This window comes from Botrytis cinerea, chromosome 15, assembly GCF_000143535.2.
Source record: "Botrytis cinerea B05.10 chromosome 15, complete sequence".
NCBI classification, from domain to species: domain Eukaryota; kingdom Fungi; phylum Ascomycota; class Leotiomycetes; order Helotiales; family Sclerotiniaceae; genus Botrytis; species Botrytis cinerea.
Window position 1 is genome coordinate 1634922 of NC_037324.1, and position 23639 is coordinate 1658560.

Consider the following 23639-nt stretch of genomic DNA (forward strand, 5'->3'; position numbering starts at 1 on the left):
GGGTTTGGTTTTACCGGAGTGCAAAAGAATATTTGGTACTAGTCATTGCTCAACATCATGCACACATATTATTCCAATCACTTCCCTTTCTCTAAGAGTTATAGGATTATTAATGCCGCTATGAGATGAATAAAGTAATCTGTAAGGATGGATGCTGTTGATATAGTATCAAATCATGAGTCTGGACTCTTGTCTGAAGCTACTTGTCGTTTTGATTGGGGGCGTGTTATTATTTTATGCAGTGTATCTATACAAATACGCGATAGATAATCAAAAGTCGCTTCCGTACTACAGTTACATCCAATAACTGCGTCTAATTCAAATTCTTGTGTTGCATTTCGACACATGTGGCAATGTGTAACCACACCTTCTATTTTTGAATATTTTCACATGCAGCACAAGTGCGGGGTATTCAATCTGACTTTGGCACTCACCGTTTTGATACTCAAATAGATTTTATACATTCAATCGTATAAATTTTTGAGTTCAATTGATTCTGCCAAGCTATATAATCGTTTGGAGGATAATTATATCTTGAAGAACAGTGAAATGTCGGTTCCCGATGCGAGTCGCAAAACGCAGAAATGGCATGGACTGTTCTTGTTTGGACCGACAACATGTGCAGTGGGTTATTGGATGCTGAAGGGTCTCTCAAGACTCACGAAAGAAGCTAATCTCGACGGCTTCAGACCACACGCTCCTTTGTGGTTGCTAATGTTAATGTTGCTGTTTCATTGGTTTGTTCTCTATCGCCTGTATTTTCATCCTTTGGCGGCATTTCCTGGTCCGATGTTGGCTTCCGTTACCGACTGGTACAATGTCCATCGTTGTCTCAAGGGCGACCGTCATTTAAATGAATATCGGCTCCATGAGATATATGGTAAGCAATATACCATTTTCAATAACACGGACTGGATTTCACAAGGTCCATCAACTGAATCAATTTCAGATTTTAAAAAAGCCACATCTAGTCCTCTAATGCGTACTGTTGGACACTCTGAAATTAACAATTAACGAAACTCCCAGGACCAATTGTACGAGTTGGACCGAATCGACTATCTCTCAACAGCACTACCGCTCTTCAAGACATATATAGCTCTGCCGCCAACACGCAGAAGTCCGACTTTTATACGATATATCACTACTTTTTCAAAGGTCCATCTGTCCTCACCACTATCGACAAAAAGATTCACGCGCTCAAGAGACGTATTCTGGTCAAAGCTCTGAATCCACAGGCGGTGCAAGAGCTACAGAATCTGATCTATCAAAACTCTCAACGATTCTCCGAATATCTTCGAGCAGGAAAAAATGGGAAGGTGTCAGCGGGCGAATGGACACACCCCCACGATATGTCAAAAGCTTTGACATATCTACTAGCGGATATTATGGGTGATGTAACTTTCAGTCGTAATTGGGGGATGTTAAAAGATGAGGAAAATCGACATGTGATAGACCTCATGGCTGATGCGGCTCTTGCTATGAACACGGTAAATAACCCCACGTCTACCAAAACCAGACAGATACTGAGAACCTGGCGAACAATAGCTAGGATACATGCGTACAGTGGAAAAACTCGGCCTATTCAGATTGATCCCACGATCTTTATTAAATGGTGCCAATAAGCTTTTTGCTCTCAGCAAATCTCAGACAGATTGGCGGGTAAATCACAAAAAGGATTTAGCTAACGCGGACATTTTCTCTGCCATTCTTGCTGCACAAGATCAAGAAGCTGGAGAGATCTTTACTCAAGAACAATTAATTGCTGAAGCCGGTGTCTTGATAATAGCTGGCATGGATACCACTGCATCAGGGCTAACGGCAACCATCTTTTACCTTCTTCACTACCCACTTGTCTACGAACGTTTACAAAGGGAAATCAGAGAGAAATGGGCGAAGGTCAGTGAAATCAAAGTTGGCGCAAAGCTGAATGAATACAAATATCTTACGGCATGTATTGACGAGGCCATGCGACTTTCGCCTGGTGTTGGGGCCGGTATACCAAGGGAGGTTATGAAAGGAGGGGCTATTATCGATGGTTACGCCATTCCAGCTGGAGTCACAGTCGGGGCCTCCGCCTACAGTATTCATCACGATGAAAGATATTTCGGAGACCCATTCGTTTATATGCCTGAGCGTTGGCTTGATCGAGAGGGCGAAAATGACTTATCAAAGGGAAGTGCCCGAAACTCCAAAGTCTTTGAACCAAAAGCTTTCACCCCATTCGGCACTGGGAGAACTAGCTGCATAGGTAAATATCTGGCATATCAGGAGATGGAAGTAGTGTTGGCACGATTGATCTGGGAGTTTGATATGAGACTGAGTGTTCAAGAGGGAGTAGGACTTGGGGAGGGTAAGAAGGGGATGGGTTGGGGCAGAGAGAGGAAGCGAGAGTTCCAGACTTGGAACAGATTTGTTAGTTGGCATGAAGGCCCAATGGTGGAATTTAGATTGAGAAGCGGGAATGAGAGTAACCGGGATGATCTGTGAAGTGTTGGGCCCATTAGTTAGTCTTGATTGAGAATGGTGTAATCCTTTCGAATGTTGGGACGGCAGAGTACTAGGGAAGCGCGGAAGCTACGGAGTGATTTATTGTCTCTTTTTTTCGCGGTTGATTCGTATATGCAGGCCAAACCTTTAGAGTAGCCCAGAGTTAAACTTTTCGTTAGGTTTACTAGATGGATATGCTACAACATAGCGCGAAAGCTTCTTCAGCTTGATATTGACATCAATATTTAAAACTCCGAATATACTGGCCAGACCCAGTACTTTGCTAGTAGATTATACAATTAATGTTATCATTCTAGACTTTCGCCACGGGCCTGTGCAGAAGTGCTTGAATATCTATGATTATTCGAGTGATGTTGTCTGGTCAGGGATTATTGAACCCATGCGATGCAGTTGATGATAATCATCGTCCACGTGATACCTTTCGCCGCGTCACTCTTTCTTTGTTTTGTCCCATATGCCAAATCATCAATTTTTAATAAAATGTTTTTAGAGGACTTATTGAACGATGAACAGTACGGCATGAAAGAGAACTCATTTTTGTTTTGATCACGAGACTCGCTGGAGTCGCCGATGATAGACGGAGCTCGTTGTCAAAGCGGCACCTACATTGATCAACATGTATCAAACTTTAATACTAGACATGCTTATACCGAAATAAGACCACAAATTTTTGATAAGCATGGCGGGTATTCAATAACCTTTTAAGCCGAATTATGCCTTTCTTATCATCTGTCATATCGTACTAGATAGAGTGAAGGGGCAATCTCGTCTGAGGTCTCGAATGATGGACTAGAAACTCATTGTAAAATTTGGCGAGCTGGATTTGATGGCAATTTCGGTCCCAATAGCGTACACAGCACAACTCACGTATGGCAAGCCTTGCCACTTGTCGTACGTATACTACGACAATTTCCAAAGGCCGTCTGAATATTTCATACGTTCGATTGCCATTCTTAACATAAGGGAGTGGTACGATCGATTGAATTGATGGAGGCGGCACCTTGTCACTGCTATCTTACGAGTAGGAATAGTAGACTAAACTTACGCTTCAAACAAGCTGTTTTCAGGCCAAGTTTCGTCACACTCGTGTAAAGGTTCGAAGTGGCGAGCAGCGAGCGGCAATTCCAAGTCCAAACTACATATCGAAACTGTCAGATTGCCGCTGTCAGCTCGTGGGAAGTGTCCTGGCTCCGAGCTGCCAGCACGCAGTACGTTGATGATTGCGCGGCTTTGGAAATGTCGTGGCACCGAATGAATGCTTAAATATAATGAATAGGGCAGAACTCGGAATTTGACGCGAGCAAGAAAGAAACTAGATGTGGAGACACTCCATGCTACGAGACTCGATATTTCGAGTAAAATATTGGGAATTTTGACCAATGACAGGAATTGCGAACACATAGACAATTAAAGACAGCATATCTCTGGAAATAATGATAGCAACTCTCGTGAGCTATTTCTTCGGAAAGAAAACACGAAGTCTTGAGGAAACCTTGAGGAACTTTATATCGACCTCTGTGACCTTGATGATCCAATTTCCGACATATTCGATGTGTGGTGTCAGTCATCAATAGCCCCTTGCAGCTGTGTACCCCGACTCGCTTTCCTTGGGAACCAATGGTCGGTCGCTTATTTCCCGGGTGACTCAAAATTTGGGTTAAGGTCCGCGTATTTTCCCCGGAATTTAGCTTGTCACATCAAGGCATAAGTGTATGTGTTCTCCAAGCGTGCTCCGACTTGACTGGAGAAATCATCGTGGCACGTATAACCTGCCATATCAAAAAAAGTGAGGTGATTTGCACATGCCATTCTTCCTTTGTAAAACGAGAATCTCAAAAGGCAGCACAACTATCTCATGATTATCTCATTAATTACGTGTGAACAATGAAAGCCCACGGTTAGCACAGAATAGGTGACAATCAGATGTTTGATACAATCTGGAGGAATATGTCATTGTTCAGATCTGTGGTTGAAGCAAGTTGCCATACCGATATGGATTTTAGCGCTTGTATTTTTGATGTTGCCATACTAAGTAAATCCTGGCTCAAAAGATCTATTCCAGAATTGCCTCCCACTTGAAGAACCCAGGGGCTTTGGTGTTCACTCACTAACCTGGGACTGGATAGCCTATCCAAAACTCCGTGAGAGCTCTGCAGTTTGAGCTCTTTTTTTGTGCTGCTCTTCAAAATTTGAGGAACAGAAGGCGAAACTTCTAAAGATTGCGGGAAAGTTAGTACATGTCAAAATATGTACATAATACCCGACTTCCCACGTTCGCATGATTATTCTACATCGTCTCATTGTCTTTCCTGCATTAGTGAACTGTCACTAGCTTTTGCTTTATTAGCTACCATCTGTTGTTTTGTTTGAAATACATCCGAAATGACAACGGAGAACGCCCAGGCAAATTCAAGTGGTGTCCCACAGGAAAAGGATTTCTCGCATAATAGCAATCATAACGGAGAGGGCAGCAATTCATATGAAATGAATGACTTGTCAATTGGTTCGGAAGATGCATTGAAGAGGATCAAGACAGCTGGCAGTATCAGCATCAGTCCGGAATTGTTCGAAAAGATATATCTCTCTCCGCAAAACGCCGTGAAAGGTGATTTGAGGAAGACTTTTGGAAATCCTACCCCGGTGTAAGTTCATGCCTTGCAGTCTCGAGGTCTCTCCACGCTAACTGATCATGTAGAGCAATAGTTGGTTTTCTAATTACCTTATCGCCCCTATCGTGCGATCTTATGGGCTGGCGTGGAGCGGGTAACAACGGTGCGGCTGGAATGTAGGTGTCTTGATTCCTCATTTAATGTGTCTGGATATCCACTCACAAGTTTCTAGTGGTTCCTACTTCTTCTTCGGTGGACTCCTCATGATTGTCGGTGGTTTCCTCGAATTTGTTTTAGGCAACACTTTCCCCTTTGTGGTATTTATCTCTTTCGGTGCTTTTTGGCTTACTTTCGCCTCCACACTTCAACCTTTTTATTACGCATATGGGCTTTACGCTCCTCCCGGCGGTACTCCTGTCGACGGCCTGAGAACAGTTGGGTTCAACGCCTCTTTTGGATTCTTTCTTGTTTTCATGGCGGTCTTGTGTCTCATATACCTGGTCTGCTCTCTGCGCACAAACGTCGTCTTTGTTATAATATTTTTTACGCTGGTTGTTGCTTTCTCAATTTTAACCTCCGTGTATTGGCACACGGCAAACGGTATTGGAAATAACGATGCGACTCAATTGGCGCTGGCAAAAAGATTAGAGGTTGCGGCTGGGGCGACCCTTTTCGTAACATCACTGGCAGGCTGGTGGATCTTTTTTGCCATTATGCTAGCGGCTCTAGACTTCCCGTTCCAAATCCCAGTGGGAGATCTAAGCACTTTGATAAAAGGAGCAAGTGAGCGAGAAAAGTCAAAGGAACAAATGGCGTAGCGTCAGTCTCGATACTGGGTCTACAGAGATCCATTTGACCTGCCATGCAACGAGAGCAACGATCTCTGGTGACAAAATTGGGGAAGAATGGCTATGTGGAGTATTGGTGGCTCTCTGTTAACCGATTTAGATACTAGGATTATGTCCTCAGCACTTTCACGATCCAAGTTTGTTTGTTATTGATATGCAATGTAAGGTTTCTATGTAAGCTAAGGATTAGGCCGTGTATAATTATTGTTTCTTATACCTTTTGCTTAAGTTCTGTATGTTATCCAGCAGTTTAAGAACAATTACATGAATAAATGTAACACGCTACACAATATAATCTGCAAGACCTGTTCTCGAAATACGTGTACATATTCGGTGTGCATGCAAAAAAAACACCCCTAGTTTCTCTCCTAAAGGAATTAAAGATCCTACATCAACCCACTTGCATCATATCCCGAATATTCCCAAGTGTCAGCAGTCTCCAACATCACCAATAAAAATTTCCGATGCACGACTTCACTTACGCATAAAGCGACCTAATCTCTCCTCTCTATTTCCTGTTATCTATTTCCCAAACACAAGAATCGGAACATTCGAAAAGTGGCTACGTGAAAAATCTCCTATCGGCGCGATTTTGGTGCAATGTATCCATCCGTGCCAGTGTACTACCGAGACACGTGATATTTCAGTCGTACGCTGGTTTCAGTTCTGGGAAATTGTGTGCGAGGTGGTGGCTCATGGGACTCGGAGGATGTGGATATTTTGTGATGGGGTTGGAGGGTTGGGGTGTGTTTACTTTGGCTTGGGTTGGAGTGACGGTTGATTTGGAGGGTATGGTTTAGTATGGGTGCTACAGCAGGTGTTATACTTTTTCTTGATGTTGTGAAATAAGAATTTCCTCCTAGGTTATCACGTTCGTTGTAAGTTGGTAGAATGTATGGTATGGTGATGTTTAGTTGTGGATTTTTGATGCCGGAGCAGAATTGAAAAGATGATAAAGAACTTTCTCTTCTATCAGGTGTCGCACATATCACATCTTCAGATGAAGATTCTGGAAACTGGTTTATCAAATCAAGCATCGGGTCTTGATTGTTTTCTAAAGTCTCGCATGTGCCATTCCAGAGTTTCAGCAGATGAATGCCGGCATAAATTGAAGCCTCTCCCCCCCCCCCCCTCCCGCGGTTCGCTACAAAAACTATCCAGCACGGCTATTCATTCTTCTCGCTTTGCTAATAATCGGCAAGATCGGTCCATCAAGACGCTTCAATCCATCCCCTAACACGCAAATTGGCAGAGCCAGTTATAATCGCCTTTATATTCGCCTTGTCCGCAATTTTCCCCACCATCTTGATTCTTACCATATGTGAAGAGTGGCATCTCAAAAATGGCGTTCTGCCCAGTGAGAGTTATGGTTTCGGGTAACGAAGATTTGATATCGATTGGGCGTTTCGCTTCGGCTTGCGTCATTTTTGGGTCAATGGTTTTGCAGTCTTTGTCAAAAAGTGTAATATCTCTGGGCATTGCCATGGTACCGGATTTAAGGCCGGGTGAGCCTGCCGACCAGCTCATGTACAAGGTACACTTGTTGACTCCGAGGCAGTACGGGCCTTCCTTTATGCCATTGACAATGGATATTAGGAGAGTAAATATGGCGCAAAAATTGATGGTAAAGAGTTGCATGATTGTCTTATCAAGAATGGGATTTATCATAAAACAACCTATACAAGTTATCAATAACTACATCCACATTCTTGTAATTCTCACTTACCGAGAGTTTTCTTTTCCTTTAGTTGAATGAGTTCTTTTCAGCTTATGGAATTGTCAAGTATTCGAGATGTACGATTTTTGTGGTAGTAAGATTTCGAATCGGTCGAGCTAGATACCAATCAGCTTTTGTTCGAGAGGGGGATCAAATATGACTAGACTTTTGCAAAAAATTGTGATACATTCGTTATTCGAAAAGCAGTGAGTTGTCGAAAGGTGACTCCAAATGAGTGACTGGAGGCGATCTCTTGTTCTGAGTGAATGACAATCCCATTGACACCGCTCCAGAATTGAAGATCAAAACTGATTCCATCGAACGTTAAAGCACATCTTTATTTGAATTATATGAGCAATGACTATCATTTACTCATAATGAGGATCATACAATGAATCCTACTCGAGTACATTCAAAGAATCTTACCAATGACTATTCGGTTAGAAAGATGCATTGAAAACCAAAAGAGTCCCGATTCCCCAGTTTGAACATTTAAAAACGCAAGATAAACACAACAAATCTCATACATTCCAATATCTCGAACAAAATCACAACCAACTCTCGAGATACAATCCAAATAAGCAACTTACGGTACGCAAATCTCTTCAAACAATAGATTTTAATGACTGACGATGTGCATAGATCTCCTGAAATCAATAGACATCCATAACAAACACAAAAATTATGCATTTCCTCACGGCTACGCTTCTTAAAGTCTCCTTTCTCGCCTCTCTGGTAGCAAGCGGATCACTCCAACAGCTTGAGCCCCGAGCTAAAGCTGAGAACTGCACGGCTCCAGTAAATTGCTGGAGTTTATACATGCGCTGGGAAGTTGATCCTAAAGCTCCGCTAATAGATTTCGCATTGGTTCTTATGAAACAGCCCAAGGATCTCGAAATCGTCGACAAAGACTGCAATATTGTGAAAACTTCCATGGAACAGTCGGATCCCAAAGGACCAATTACCGTCAAGATGGAGGGAAAATCTCCTAGCGATTTGATTATTACTGGCGCTACCGGCTATGGTAAGCCTTTGTTTACATATAATAATGCAAACTATGGTGATGAGGCTTGCGGATGGGACACGGGGCCTGATTGGGCTTCATACATTTGTTTATTTTTGTATGAATGACCGGGGGTGAGCTGAATTTTTCTCAGTGTCCCAAGTTCCCGAAGAGATACTGAGAGAGCTGGATATGACTGGTAGTGATACGGAATAATTATGGATATGCTGGGCATTGTATCTGCTGGACAGAAAGAATACAAGACACGTGATTTTTAAAAACATCAAATATTGCGGATCAGAAATGGTGATTGTCTCCCATGTAGTGACTGTATCATTGCTCAAAAGAAGTGATTGATATGGATGAGCATAAATGAGAAATGATTAGCTGCTCTACTGATCGAGTCGTCGATTTAATCATGAATCTGATGAGGTTATAAACGGTAGTCATACTGATGACTCGAGCCCGTTGATACAATACGCATGACACTTGACTTAACCATTTCGATATAGTATTGAACTTCTCCTCATCGAACCTTTTCTTCGAAAAACCATCAACATTGTTGTGCCACAAATTTTCTGACAGATTACAAAAATTTATGTATGGAATCGTGTGAAGTTGCAACGCAAAGGCAATCTTCTCATTCACATCATGCATTTCCTCATCATCAGTCTTTTCGCCATCTTCCCCTTCTTTTGCCAAGTCAATGGCGTACGACCCTCAGATATAACTCCTCTCTGAACAGTAACAGATGTACCTGCAGCCTAGCAATGATGTGGCAAAACACCTCGAAAGGACTCCCATATCCACCAGTTCGCGCCAGAGTATTCAACAAAGATTCCACGTACCTTCAAAACCTAACATCACACAAGATAACATGGGGAAATATTCCATTCATCTCACATCGCCAAAGCTACTCTCGAATTTTTCGATATACGGAGAAGATGCAAACAAGCATCCGGAGTTCACGTATGGGGCGAATAATGGGTGGTGAGCATTGCGGGTTTCAAACCAGGAAAGACGGCCAAATTTATTACAACGTATATAATTGTACCTTTTCTTGCGAGGGACCGAAAGCGGAATGGTGGGTTGCTTCATTCGGTGCAAATCGAACAGGAATTTCAGCCCTGGAGCCCTGGTAATAGGACAACTTTGTGGCGGATACGATGGGCGGCATGAGGGAGCAAAATTGCCAAGGAAATCTAAGAAACGTAAATACAATAATGACTTGCAATCAAGGGAAATGTTTTTCCTGCCAAGTGTAAATATGTAAAACCGTGAAGTCGAATTTCCTGGGTGCGATTATAGTGAATTGAAGATACGTTTGAGGTCCCCCAAAACGACCCATGAAACTATGCACGAACAGTCATGTAGGCCTCTCATTATTAGCAGTCACTACAATGACTCAAGCTTCTTGTAACACTTGTGTACACGAATATTTCTGATTAAAGGGATCACTACTGATAACACTCACCAGAAATTTTCATTATCGTTGCATAACCTCATAATAAACACCTTAGGTATTACCTTCTATCAACTACCTCGCAAAAATCCCTTTTCAAATTCAACAATCAACTGAATTCGCAGAACAAGTTTTTCACAAGCAAACCCATACTTCTCAAGACTGCTTATCAACACAACGTGAAAATCAACGGATATGAAGTACCTCGGTGTCGCATTTATCATAGGCCTCTTAACATTATTCTCTCATGCCAATCCACTTCCCGATCTTCTGAGAATAGCTGGTTCTCATGCCGGTCATAAGCCAGCACCAACAAATACGCCAACACCACAACTCTGCGCCCAAAAACAATTAGCTTTCGGTGACAAGACCTGCACCTACGTCTATCAGTTTAGTAGTGACGACAATGGCGATAATGCCAGTGCCAGATCCTTCATCATCGACACCAACTGTGTTATACTACAAACGGGCGACGCTCCAACCCAAAAGTCTACTTCAAATTGGAGTTATCAGTTTAGAACATGCAATATTGTAAAACTGAACGAGGTGATCAATCAAAGGTGGGGACCTACAAATGAAGAGTATCTCATGCCTCTCTATCAAAGTGATGGGCAAATGTCAAGAGACGGCCAGCGTGGTCCATCGGAGAATGACCACGTTGATAAGAGAGAGGCATGTACTCTGAAGTATAACGATTTACCCTATAGTGGGGCAAGGTATGCATGGATTTGTCCATTTGAATGCCTCTGTTGAAACTGGAAGGAGATGAATTAAGGAGAGATCGTATGGAGTTATTGGGAGAACATGTCTGTAATATTTAGGGCTTGTGTAAAGCACGCAAGAGATATAATGGAAATTCAGATCGTTGCTTTAAAATACTGTGCTACCCTTGTTAGCCAACCTGGGCTCTTAAAATTAGAATTCACAAAGAACTTCTTTGGGTAGGATTGAGTATAACTAGTTGTTCTACCTTGTAAAGTTCATTTCTTTGATCCGTGTTACAGCTCTTAAGGCATTTCTAATTCCTTTTGGTATTTTCTGAGCCAGAAATAGTTGTTAGGATTTTTTCATCAACTACTTCCTTTATGCATTAAGTCTTTGTGTAGTAAGAACAATGGTCAAGAGTTTTTGTATAAGAATCAGTGTGGTCCGCGTGTATAATTTGGGGTTCTTTCTTCATACAAAACAAAAAAATAACTATCAAACAATCAAATCAAAAACTAAAGAAAGGAATCAAACAAACAACAGCTATGAAGCTTTCGGTATTCCTCCCAATTTTTGCGGGAACACTAGTCGTCGCTCTTCCAACACAGGCTCTGACAACACGAGACAACAAACTTTGTGTTACACAAGGTCCTGGTACATGTACCTTCGGTTGGCAAGAATACACAAATAACAATGAAGGTTTTACCTCTGAGGCTAGAATCTACGATCATAAATGCATCCAAAAAGGAGGTCTTATAAGCTCAGATATTGACCAATTTGTGACAGTTACATCTGCCAACCCTCCTATGACCGTTTCGATCAATGGATGGGCTCAACCTCCGCAATTGATTACCCAAGCAATCCCAAAGTTCAAGTATAATGGTAAGACCTGGGGCGGAGAAGACGGATGTGCCTGCGGGGAAGGAGATGGAACCAATTTCTGGGGATGTAGATGTGGGTTCGACTGCCCTTAGGGTGAAGAAGTATTACATACAAATACCACTTGGCTATCTGATATTCAGCAAGAGGAAGAAATGTAATTAAATCAAATCTGTTCCGTAGACAGCACAAATGAAAATGGGCATTCTTATCATATTTGTGAAGTAAATGAACGCAAGTGATCTCAGTGTAAATGGTACAAATTCAACTAGAGCTACTAATTGAATGAAACCCCAATCAAACATGACTAGCAGTCGACAACCATGTCATATGAGAGGTTGCAAGTTCCAAGTGACTACCCATTATGTTTCAGGATTCAAGACGCCGGATCTGGCTTCTACGAGATATAAAAGATGGCAAAAATGGATTGAAATGACAGTTGAAAGTCGCATTCCCTGTGTCAGTTCTGCTGACATAAGATCGACGCTGTGATGGGAGTCTTCTGGCCAATCACCGCTTTATGGTCCCGTGACTTTTTACCTGACATTTTTTGTTGCATATCTAAACAAAGTTTTTAGATTTTCTAAAAACTTTTGGGAAAAATCTGGACAGAATATTTGATGCTCGCAGTCATAGACACGTGACTCTTGACACGTGCATTGTTTACGTTCTTGTGGCGTACCGATATCGATGCGTTCGACCCCCTTACCAGCTGTCGCTTCATTTGAGCCCAACGCTTTTTTGGCTCTCAGTTTCTTTCGGGGTAGGTATTTGCTTCGGGTATTCTTCACGTCGCGCAATGTATCTTGCTTCTGTGGGGCGAAGTTCATTGGGCACACTGATAATGTGTTCTCATGCGTATGCGTGAAGATCTCCACAGAAGAAATGCTATATGCCATCGATGTATTGTGGGGACTATATGTATCACAATCTCTGTAGACGCAAGTTTGTTTTGGCTATTTAGCAGAGATTTATGAAAATATGTTGCTCTTCAAACGTTCGCCAATAGAACGGTGTTTTCACTTGGCGAAATTATGTACCTGCTTCGAAAGGCAAGTGCTTCTTCACATCTCTTTCCTTATTTTTTTCGTTACAAACTGCAGTGTATAATTGTTGAGTGTGTTCCTATACATTTTCTCCACTGATAAATTCCAAGACTATTGATGTTGAGCAGAAGGAAGAGAGAGCTTTTGTCCCCGCACGCTTGAAAACCTCATATTTTGCAAACAATCCAACCCCGTCTTAATATTACCGGTGGTGATCTACTACCTCAACAAGTTGGTATATAAAACTTTGCAATCTGAAATGCTGCTGGCATCTCGTTTTGAGAGCTGGATATGAGAATTATATGCTTCGACGCTTTCTATCTGCTTCATCCACTGAAAATACACGAGATCCGCGCTCCCGATCTTAGGCTTGCTTGCAAGCTTTGCGGTAGCATACGATTGTTCAGTTAGTGCTATCACGGCACTTCTACCAGCAAATTCTATTGTTTTTTATGCCACCCATTATGATGCCGGTGCAACGTTTGCACCTCCACCTGAGTACAATTCGGGCGGTGGTCCTCCATGGCGTGCACCAGTTGGTCCGCCAGGAGCTCCTCCGGGTGGTCCACCCGGTGGAGGGGGGTCAATTGTTCCCCAAGCTGGTTGTATCGTACAAGGGAATGTTTCCCTCTCCGCAAATTCACAATACAGTTTCGGATTGGCCTTGCCTCATGATAAACCCGAAGCACTTGAGAATTGGGGATATCGTGATATGCATGATACCGTCCTGAAAAGGAAAGCTGTCACCCAGGGATATTACGGAAGCAACATCTCCTATAGCTATTATCGAGGATGTTCTGCTGGTGACAAGCAAGGCCTGAAAGACATTGGGACTTTTTCAAATGACTTCGACGGAGTTGTTACAGGCGCTCCAGCGTGGTGGACCGCTCATTTGCAGCTTTGGGATACGATTGTGGGTATCTGGAACCAGCCGGCAAAATCTTCTCACTATATTTCACCATCAATCTCCACTTACCTTGCGGACGAATTTATCAGGCAGTGTGACGCTCAAGATGGTGTTGCTGATGGAATTGTGATGGATTCTCCGGCATGCAAGTTCAACGCAACAAAACTTTTGTGCCCTGCCGGTGCTACAGATACGCCGACCTGTCTTAACGGCGACCAAATAGCTATTTTTAATAAACTTCATAATGATTGGATCGAAGCCGGTCAGTTCATATTCCATTCCTTCACATTGGGTAGTGAATGGGACTGGAATGGACTCGTTTCTTCCCCCAGTCTCCTAGGCACGACATATGTGCAGTACATGCTTGGCCTGGGACCAGATTAGACTTTGGAGGATTGGAATCCAGCAATCATCCTTCTTTCGGACTTGATAAATCCTGGTCACGCGACAGCCGATAATTTCAACCTTGCGCCTTTTTATAAGAAAGGTAGAAAAGTACTTCACTACCACGTGTTATCAGATGCTTCTGTTGCTACCGGCTCAAGTATATCTCTATAATAAAGTCTCCAAAGCTTTGGAACCTCAGGGAATAAAGCTAGACGATTTTTATAAATTCTACTTGGTCCCAAGAATGGGGTAAGCTTGTTTCTTGATTCCATGTATAGTTTTGTACTCTACTTACAAACATATAGTCACTGCGCGATGACCTACCCTAAAGTGAATGCTCCCTGGGTTATTGGTGGCGATTGAAAAGCTGGTGGTCTCACCAGAACATCTCACGGTGTCCCTGGCTTTCAAGACGTTAAACACGATGTCCTGCTCGCTGTAATGGCATGAGTAGAAAATGGTACAGTGCCAAATGATATCATCGCTACAAAATACGCGAATGATACGAACCCCGATGGTGGTGTATTGCGACAGAGGCCTCTGTGTGATTATCCAAGTAAGGCTGTATATTATGGCACAGGTGATGTCAATACACCAGAAAACTGGAGTTGTAAGGCAGCATGATCCAGGTGGTAGTACTTTCCTTGAAATGATTGACCTTGGGATATCTCTCTTTCACTGTGCTTTCCGTACTGGTTGATTGCAACTCGTGTACCGATGCGGAAAGAATTACTGAAGATACTCGGTTCTTTGCCGAATTTTTTGTCCTTGTCAATTTTATTTGTTTTTATACTTGAAATATTCTTCTGCTTCATTCAAAAATACACTTATCATACATTTCATACAAATTTATTCCTAGTTCTATAATTAAGCATTACTAAAATGCCTTATTGTCCGCTAAACGTTTCGGAGCTCCCACTCAAGACTTTAGAGCCATCGCCTCATGTTGTTGACGCCAAGAAGTATATGGAAAGTCGACCGGACGTATACTTAGCTCGAAAGACCATGGCGCCACTCGATGGGGTAGTGACTTTTTTATGGCTAAAAGACCCTCGATATTTGCAGCAATTTCTCAATCGCCGATGCTCATTGTTTGTATGCCAAATTAAGAGGACAAATCCTGACAATGGAGAAATCTCGTGGAAAATGACGATTATGCGACAAAAGATGTCGGAGTCCTTGCACACAATAGAAGTAAGTCGGGCAAAGCAACTTTATCGAGACATTCTTCGTTCTAATAAAATATGATTACAGTTAAGTATCTCCATGTTTGTGAAGAACGAGTATGAAGAATTGTCGATTAAAACCAGCAAAATACACTACATCACAGACGGACACATCCTACGATTCGAATGTCACGATGTCGATGCATCCGAGATATGGGCAACTCCCAACTCACCTACTACCAAGGCGACTTCCAAAGCTACCCTAGAAAATTTGAGCCAACCAGATAAAATAATGCTCTTTTTCGCCATGGTTGTTATGGAATTTGAGTGTCAAGATTTACTTAACCCCGATGTAGTCCCTGTAGACGAAATCCCCGAGTTTCGTTTCGTTTTTGATGGGAAATGGAAGAAGCCCGATGATTTGATTATTTGTCCTCGATTGCGCAGTAGGGGATTTTATCCTCTGATGGTTTACTATCAGTCAGTATACAGGAAAAGTATAGAGATTACGGAGAAAAGTCTCAAAATCTGCGATATACGAATGCTACCTTTATGGCGGCGTTGTATTTGCCAAGCGCCGGCTACTAGACTTGCCATAGATTTGATGGAGAGCGAAAATGTGAAAATGAAGATGAAACACTTCTGCAAGGTTTAGCCTTTTTGGGGGTCATTATCGGGACAAAATACGGGGAATGTTTCGTTGTGATTGCTCGTCTGCTTTGGATTGCAGAGAAAGAGGACGCAGGAGATGCTGTTGGGCCCGTCTTTGTGTGTTCATTTTGTATGATTGTTGCATGTTCTTCTAGATCCAAACGTCATAAGCTTGGCATGCCGAATCTGTGGATTACGATCAGTCTTTTGAGATGTAGTTAGCGGGTGATAAAGGTACGTTTGCTTCTGCTTCTGTTGCTCTTCAAGCTTGTGAGGTCCTACAAAATCATCCAAAGCAAAACGAGCAGATGCCTTAAGTAAAAGTTTAGTTGATTATTGGGACTCGTGAATGTCTTTTATATGAGTTTTTGAAATTTTAGTGCTCTTCAATCATCATTCTTCAAAACGTCTTTGCAGAATCAAGTACCAATTTGTTACACGAGTTGAGTATTTCACAATGAATTCTGTCTACCGGTGGATCGGTCCTGTTCATATTTTCAAGCATTATCAGTGAATATCCAGAAAACTTCAAATCCAAGACCTCTGTGCCAACATTCGAGTCAGGCATTTGAAGTCATCTGTTCGAATAATTTCTGGGTCATAATTACAAATATCGGTTTGTGAACATTTATATGAGTAATATCATCACCTCCAACGCAGTCGTGGATGCTAGGGAACTTTTACTTAAGCGTTCGCAATCCCCGACTCTTGTCTTGATAATCTTCTCTTCTCTTCTCTTGACATCAAACCTCACCACCAACCTTAACAGAACATTTTATCAAACCAAATTCAACGAAGGAAAAATCCAGTCCTAAAACATACGCTTCTTAATCGTGAGAAAAAGACTGAAGATCGATATGAGCCTGTCAGAACCAAAGGTTTGCAAGATGTTGAGGCCTACAAGGCTTTCACAGATCGTCGATATGCTAAGTATAGGAGCACAGGAGGAACTGCACGCAGGGATCAATTTGAACGCAGCAGAAAACATCGTTCTGCGCCCAAACCCCCTGTTCCTCTATTTGGACAATCTCGCTCTCTTGAGCAAAAGACAAATAAGGAAACTTTCGCTTACAGATTATCGATGGATTCGCCAGCCGGAGCGCGAATCTCACAGGAGACATTCACCACAGGCAGTATGTACTCCCTATTTCCGTCAACATGTACCGATACCGAGCTAGTGGCTCCTCCTCCCTCTTTCAATCAGCCAGAATTATCCCACTTTAATCCTAGAGAGAATACCTGGGGAAAAGCGGAGAGCGACTTATTGATTTCGCAAATCGGTTCGTGGGGTACCAATGGAGAGCCCTGGAAACTCTTAGACGAGGAACAACATAACTCAGTTCACGGCGCTAATAGAAGGGAAGATTATGAGCAATGGCAGAGAAATAGAGCCGGGCACGAGAAATGTAAGATGGGGCTATTCTTCAAGGGAATGGGAAGAGACTAGAAATGGAGAATAATTGAAAGCTTTTTACTTAGGAGAAAGCATGTGAAATGAACGAGCTGGGGATGTGGCATCCAGACTACTAGTAAACGCGCTCGGCTTTAGCTTGGGTTGATTCACGATGAGTTTGGTAGATTCGACAATTAGGTGAACTGAATGTGTGACTTTGTAAATGACAGATCGTACATTAGTTCGAAAAGATCTAAGTCTCTCGCTCCAACCCACCTTGCCGCTAAATCTCAGCCCCACCAGCCTTTCTCCCACCACTTCACTTCTTGGCACTCTAGTTCGGCCCCGCCCCTCCCCCTTGACTTCTCCTATTTGGCATCAGTGCCAAGCTGTATCCTTTTCAAGCGAACCCCATAGCCCCCGCTAACAATACCAAAGTTCCCAACTCCACAAAAACAAGCTTCACCCACTCACCCCCAAAACTCCAAAATACACCCGCTGCCGCCAATCGAAAAATAATTCCGAACTTATAGACTGCCCAATTATCTTGGAAGGCCGCTATAAGTTCATAGAGGTTTATTAAGATCAGGAGAAAAGCTATTGGTGTTAGCGAGGATTGTTTAAAAAGGAGTAAATGGCGGGGAGGGAAAATGCGGGATATGAAGCTGAAACATCACAACTCAAGGCATGGAATGAGGAAATCTTACATATTAATCGTATAGCCTCGGGACTGTTGATACTGAACTCTTTCATGGTGTTTGAGGGATCGATCATATCAATAATAAGAGTCGCGATCGTGACGGTGGTTATGATGGTTAGGACCCATCCCGGTGGTGAAAGTTTCATTTTGAGAGGGAATTAGAGTGATGGACAAGAAGGTACTAAATTTTTGTGGCAGGATTTCCCAGAGAAAAGAGTGAAATGAAATATCCTGGGCGATGGATGAGCTTTATCTATTACCTCGCCGCAAAGGCGCAGACAAAACTGTTGGGTAGGATATCGGGGTTTTCAGTGTTGGTAGGTGGGACATATTAGGTGGACATTAGTATTGGTTGAAGTGAGAGATTAATACAAAAAAACTTAATTGATTCAGTATTTCCATGTTGTATTGTGAGATGCGTAACCGTTGCTTCGGATATACAGTTACGAAATCTACGGAAAAGGCGGAGTAACTTCACCTGTGCAGAATTCGAGCTAATAGGGACTAATTGAAGTTGATATCAAAAATAAGATCAGCCTACAAGTTGGAATGGGAATAATCAAAAGCTACTCAAGATCCTCCATTGCTCATTTACCCCTAGAATACAGAACCTATAAGTTTGAAGGGGGAATATCGGAGTTGGGCGTGTGCGCTGAGTGGTGAGGGATGTTAACACAACATACAATCACACCATAATCATGATGTTTTCTGGCTTCGAACTGATATTGAACCAAATAATTCAATAAGCACAAAGCCTGGTTCAACATCTCTCTTGCGAGTTGTACCGTCTTGAGAAGCTTTAGCCACGTCAAGTTAGTATCACACCCTGGCTACCGGAGTGGGTGATGACTAATCAAATGATATCACATTTCTTTCGTTTCCTTTCCTTTGACTTATCAACAGGCACAAGTAGAGATGTAAGTGAGTGAGTATTCTCACTCCCAAATCAGATCTACTCAATCAACCAATCAACCTACAAAGACAATCATGTAAAGTTGCTTGATGCATAATAAGTATTTGGTGCGCAGTTCCTTTTAAGTCAAGCTCTTCGTGATGCCTTTCTTCACAAGTTCTTTCTTCTCGTGTCTTTTGGGATGAAAGTAGCATCTTAATTTTCTTTGTTAAATACTTCAAGTGACTTGTTCCTTTGACAAACTTTTGCAAAGTTTTGAACATATACACAGCGTGGAAACACTCAATATCCGTCATTTTCAAACATATCATACTAGATAGCACTTCTCGATATCGAACTTGCTTTAAGTCATGTCAAACAAACCTGGTGGAAAGTCATCTGCCCCTTCTCCTGTTCGTAAACCTGTAGCTTCGCCTAAGGACTCTCACACGGTACTGAAAAAGAAATATGGTCCTGTCCCGGGAAAACCGAATGATATACACAGTGGGTTAACGCCGATTGTACCGCACCTTACACAATACGGTATTGGAAAGCTTGATGCGAGTACATTAAGAAGGGAACAGCAGCAGAAAAATGCGTTTTATAACTTTACAGCGAAGCAATTACTTGATTTGGATGCGAATATAACGTCGACAAGATCTTTGAAAGAAAGCGATTTGAACGTTCCAATACTACCCTGCTTTGCAAGAAACCGGTGGAAAACTAATGGCAAACCATTTCCTCTTGGTGAACTGGGACCTGGAAAATGGTTTGCTAAGAACGATGTTGTGTGGGAGTTAATACAACCAACTCTCCAACTTGCCTCAATGATATTAACAAACATCCAGGCTGATTTGGTAAACTCACTTGAACCCAATTTTGAATCATCTAACAACTAAAATATAGTATGATACTTTACTTTATGGCAAACGAATCCCAATCGATCCTAAAAGAATTCCTGACAATCTGCCAAAGCGCGCCACACCAGAATTTATAAAGCAACTTTTTTCCACCCAGTCGAGAGGATTGGCTCCAGGCGATCCAGTTCTCCAAAAGAGCAAGAGGAATCTCTTACATGGATTGTCACAGTTCACTTGGCTTAAATTCAGAGACGCTGACGAGACCATTGCTTTCAACGGCTGTACTAAATTTGGATTGGAGAATGTTCCCGATGGCAGAAGCCTTCTTGTTTGTCATATTATTTTAAGTCAGGGCAACCTTGAACCTTTACTGCGTCCTGGTATCACAGATTCCGAAAAGCTGGCTTATCAATGGAGAGTGGCCGTAACACTCACTCATGAATGGTAAGTGACACCTCCTCTATACTATGATTAGATAGTCTAATGCCCATCTTTAGTTTTCATGCAATGTTCAACATTGCCGACTATATCCGCTCCAAAAAGAATGAAACACTGTCAACTTGGCGCGGGGGCTCGGAGGTGAGTCACTGGGACATTTCAAGAATTGAATCATTACTAATTAGACGAGCCGTATTATGAGGATCACTCGATTCAAGAGTGCGGCTTCTTGATGGAGCAGGTTGCTCTTGGTGGTGTTACCCGTGGAGAGAGGAATCCACCAGAATATTTATATCCTTCAATTTCTTTTTTCTGGACCGAGTGGCCAACTGCATATTGGACGAACTACATGACTAATTTTATATTAAAAACCCCCAATCTCAGACCCCGCTACAATTTTTACCCGATACCAGTAACTCATTTCGAAGACGTTCACCAGATGACTTTCTGGGATGATACTGTCAGAGCATTTGGTACCAAGATGCTTGGCCTTAGATCCAGTACGGCGAGGATGCAGGTAACTTCAATTCCGCATTTTCCTCAGGAATATATTCTACGTGTGGATGATATTGGATCTAAGGGCGTCAATTGGAAAGATAAACATACAGCTTTAAAATTAAAGCAGAATATGAGCCCAGAGGAAAGAAAAGCTTGCAGTGCTGGAGACTATTTAATTAAAAGGGCAGAATTGAATGAGGACTTTTTCGTCAACAGCTTACAACAATCGGATCAAGTACAAGCTATCGTCGATTTTAATAGAAGTCTAAAGGCAAAACTAAAAGCCATCACTGCAGAGAATTATTCTACTCCAGGACAGGAGATCAAACAGATAGATCCAGGGGAGATCATCAGGGAATCCATGCATACTCAATATGATCTGCTCATGAAGGCTACAGAGGCTCACTGTGCAGCTGTTAACACTTATTTCCAACTGGCTAATTCTGGAACTGCTCCGGCCGAGATCAAAGAAAATTTATTGAGTTTCAACCAAGGATTTAGAGGATTTGGCAGACAGATTGCTCTCGAGTCCTGGACCAAAGAATTGGCTCAAGATTATGAGAAAATAGATGAGAAGCTAGAATTTATGCGACAGATGTTATTTTCACCCATCGATCCAGACTGTCATAAGTATGCAGTAGAACATAAGGAGTTTGGAGAGCTTGAAATCATTATCAATGCCTACAAACAATTAAATGATGAACCTGAGTATATGAAACAGGTGATTTCTCAAGGAGTGGCAGTCTTCGAAGATCGATTTAGAAGTTCCCGATATGGCAGGACATGCGCGAATATCATGAAGCTAGCTACAAGTGTAGCAACCGGAGAAGCTACAGACCCATACGAAACACTTGATCAACTCGACGCTAAGATACAAGTATTGATAGCTTTGTTGAATGGGGAAGATGGCAAACGTTGTGCTACATGGACATCGACATTGGATGATATGATTAAAAAGATGAAGGATATTTCAGCAGACTTGTTTGATGAGGTTCTGGCTAAGGGGGTAGATGATGGTCTTCAGATTGATTATTATGATCCTATGGATGAGGATGATATACCAACAGATAATGATATGGATGATGATGATCTGGATCTCATTACCGGTGAGCCTGCTTGATGGTATGGCATCTAAAGAGAGCAGATGCTTCTGTAGAGGAGACGTATTTAAAATTTCAATTATTTTTTCAAAACATCAAACAGCCTGAATTCCAAACATATGAAAATTGACTGTGGTCTATCTCGAATTGCAAAGTTGTAACATGCTCAGCAAGATGCACTTTTAGGAGCTCAGTCGTGGAAGTAGGTAACTAGTTCAACCACATAATGTCAGTTGAGCGCCAGTAAGCAAACGTCTCGGCGATTCATTCCTGTACGAGACTTCGATAGATTGAATATTAACGCTCTTTCAATTCATAATTATTGCCAAATTTTAACTTGACCGGAGTAAAGACGACTCTTTTATATTCTTTCTGTTAAAAAATAATCAGAATGATCAAGGTAAATCTCAAAACTCCCTTACTTTCTCCTTCATCATTTTCCAATTAGCTCACGATCACATAATTATGAAATATAGACGTATCATAGCCTCGATCTCAATATTCTCAGTGCGAATGCTCCACATCGCGGAGTCTCAATTTTCCTTAATCGATCCTGGAGTAGAAATCTCTTTCTCAATAAGCTTGAAGCCATGTAATATTCGAATCAATACCACCCACACCTCCCCAATTAGTACATTTACTTGCAAATAACCCATGAACCTCAATTCACCACATCACTGTGTTATTTTTCACTCAGCATAAATCTCAAGTGAAGTAAGTGACTATGACACATGGTCGTTTTACCGATCTCGGTAATTTTGCCAAATTAGCTTAGCTTAGGCTGAGAGAGCGAGTAGTTTGGAAGTAAGTCTCGGTGCTGGGTGATAGATTTTTGGTTTGGATTCTAGAGAGCATTGTTTACACGGAGGTTTGTGTGTATATATGTTTTTTTATTGAAGAGGTATGTACGAGTAGCTTTCTCTTCTGTTTACTGTAATATATATTAATCTATCCATCTAATCATTTCTGTACGGGACACGGCCATCCGAGCTAAAGAATATTCGTATAAATTGGTTAGGTGGTTTGGAAATGTAAAGTTCTTGAGAGTTGTTTAAGAAGAGGGTTGCTCGAAGATATGGGCTTAGATAAGATAGAACTGGGTAGTCTCTTGGGAATGGGGATGTGGAGAAAGTATGTTAGTATGTTTTGGTGGCCTAGCATGGGTGGGTATCGGTTGAGCGGTTTATCTTATAGAAGAGTATTGCGGAAAATTGGAGAAAGGAATGGGTGGAAAATAAGGGAGGGTGTTGGGGGTTGTGAGATTTTGGGAGTGTGATGGAATAACAGGGCTACTGGTGACGAGATTGCGAGGTAGAATATTTGCGATAGTGAAGAAGTTATTGTGATGAGTGGGGGTGAATGGTGGGAGAATCGCGATGAGGTCAGGGGTTTTCAGGGAAAAGTTTGTAAAGATAAAGAAGTCGTGTTGATGAGGAAGGTTCAATATCGGGGTACTTTTTAATGATAAAAGACATCTCAACAATGAAGGAGTAGTAGTCATGAAGAATTTTCAGAGATAGTTGAATGAGCGATGATGACAGTAGAAAGTTATAAAGGAGCAAGAAACATCTAAAGAGAAACGAATGAATTTCTATGCATGGATAGCAAGTTAAATTCGAATACAGCCATTACACATATCATCCCCGAGAGAATCCTTCTTCGCAGCATCGATAGAATCATGGGATATTCCCGATCTCCAAAAACGGTAATGATGAAGTCGAAAATAAAATCCGATTGGTCGTTGTCCTTCAAATATCAAGATCGAGACACAACTCATTGAGAACCCCAAATCTAGACCTAGGATCTGACCCCAAAATAAAATTCAAATAAAACAAATGACATTCTAAATCTCCTGACCCCTCAAACTTTC

The 23639-nt window shown here is 42.0% G+C and overlaps 10 protein-coding genes across 11 annotated transcripts; 9 read left to right on the forward strand and 1 right to left on the reverse strand.

Moving 5' to 3' along the window:
* Nucleotides 1-440: 440 nt before the first annotated feature.
* Nucleotides 441-2810, forward strand: BCIN_15g04830 (hypothetical protein). Of its 2 annotated transcripts, none has more exons than XM_024697660.1 (3): nt 441-880; nt 950-1487; nt 1546-2810. In XM_024697660.1, exons 1-2 carry the CDS (start codon nt 550-552, stop codon nt 1012-1014), a joined length of 396 nt encoding a protein of 131 aa, XP_024553475.1. In that variant the 5' UTR covers nt 441-549; the 3' UTR covers nt 1015-1487; nt 1546-2810. The 2 variants fall into 2 exon arrangements, with proteins under 2 accessions (XP_024553475.1, XP_024553476.1); XM_024697659.1 differs by having other exon boundaries at nt 1027-1487.
* A 1812-nt stretch (nt 2811-4622) lies between these two features.
* On the forward strand, nt 4623-6281 carry BCIN_15g04840 (hypothetical protein). The gene is made up of 3 exons (XM_024697661.1): nt 4623-5150; nt 5204-5293; nt 5350-6281. Exons 1-3 carry the CDS (start codon nt 4891-4893, stop codon nt 5933-5935), a joined length of 936 nt encoding a protein of 311 aa, XP_024553477.1. The 5' UTR covers nt 4623-4890; the 3' UTR covers nt 5936-6281.
* An 829-nt stretch (nt 6282-7110) lies between these two features.
* Nucleotides 7111-8001, reverse strand: BCIN_15g04850 (hypothetical protein). Its single transcript, XM_024697662.1, has 2 exons — nt 7692-8001; nt 7111-7641 (listed from the first exon to the last, which is right to left on the reverse strand). Exon 2 carries the CDS (start codon nt 7601-7603, stop codon nt 7199-7201), a length of 405 nt encoding a protein of 134 aa, XP_024553478.1. The 5' UTR covers nt 7604-7641; nt 7692-8001; the 3' UTR covers nt 7111-7198.
* A 271-nt stretch (nt 8002-8272) lies between these two features.
* BCIN_15g04860 (hypothetical protein) lies at nt 8273-9125 on the forward strand. Its single transcript, XM_001548408.2, has one exon. The coding sequence runs from the start codon at nt 8367-8369 to the stop codon at nt 8811-8813; it is 447 nt and encodes a 148-aa protein (XP_001548458.2). The 5' UTR covers nt 8273-8366; the 3' UTR covers nt 8814-9125.
* Nucleotides 9126-10204: 1079 nt separating this feature from the next.
* BCIN_15g04870 (hypothetical protein) lies at nt 10205-11193 on the forward strand. Its single transcript, XM_001548406.2, has one exon. The coding sequence runs from the start codon at nt 10343-10345 to the stop codon at nt 10898-10900; it is 558 nt and encodes a 185-aa protein (XP_001548456.1). The 5' UTR covers nt 10205-10342; the 3' UTR covers nt 10901-11193.
* Nucleotides 11194-11263: 70 nt separating this feature from the next.
* On the forward strand, nt 11264-12169 carry BCIN_15g04880 (hypothetical protein). The gene has a single exon (XM_024697663.1). The coding sequence runs from the start codon at nt 11398-11400 to the stop codon at nt 11824-11826; it is 429 nt and encodes a 142-aa protein (XP_024553479.1). The 5' UTR covers nt 11264-11397; the 3' UTR covers nt 11827-12169.
* Nucleotides 12170-12719: 550 nt separating this feature from the next.
* On the forward strand, nt 12720-14147 carry BCIN_15g04890 (hypothetical protein). The gene has a single exon (XM_001548404.2). It carries the CDS (start codon nt 13490-13492, stop codon nt 14066-14068), a length of 579 nt encoding a protein of 192 aa, XP_001548454.2. The 5' UTR covers nt 12720-13489; the 3' UTR covers nt 14069-14147.
* Nucleotides 14148-14732: 585 nt separating this feature from the next.
* BCIN_15g04900 (hypothetical protein) lies at nt 14733-16419 on the forward strand. The gene is made up of 2 exons (XM_024697664.1): nt 14733-15265; nt 15326-16419. The coding sequence occupies exons 1-2, from the start codon at nt 14954-14956 to the stop codon at nt 15890-15892; spliced, it is 879 nt and encodes a 292-aa protein (XP_024553480.1). The 5' UTR covers nt 14733-14953; the 3' UTR covers nt 15893-16419.
* A 133-nt stretch (nt 16420-16552) lies between these two features.
* Nucleotides 16553-17405, forward strand: BCIN_15g04910 (hypothetical protein). The gene has a single exon (XM_024697665.1). The coding sequence runs from the start codon at nt 16970-16972 to the stop codon at nt 17333-17335; it is 366 nt and encodes a 121-aa protein (XP_024553481.1). The 5' UTR covers nt 16553-16969; the 3' UTR covers nt 17336-17405.
* A 1556-nt stretch (nt 17406-18961) lies between these two features.
* On the forward strand, nt 18962-21948 carry BCIN_15g04920 (hypothetical protein). Its single transcript, XM_001548401.2, has 4 exons — nt 18962-19730; nt 19780-20177; nt 20231-20312; nt 20362-21948. Exons 1-4 carry the CDS (start codon nt 19245-19247, stop codon nt 21787-21789), a joined length of 2394 nt encoding a protein of 797 aa, XP_001548451.1. The 5' UTR covers nt 18962-19244; the 3' UTR covers nt 21790-21948.
* The last annotated feature ends 1691 nt before the right edge of the window (nt 21949-23639 follow it).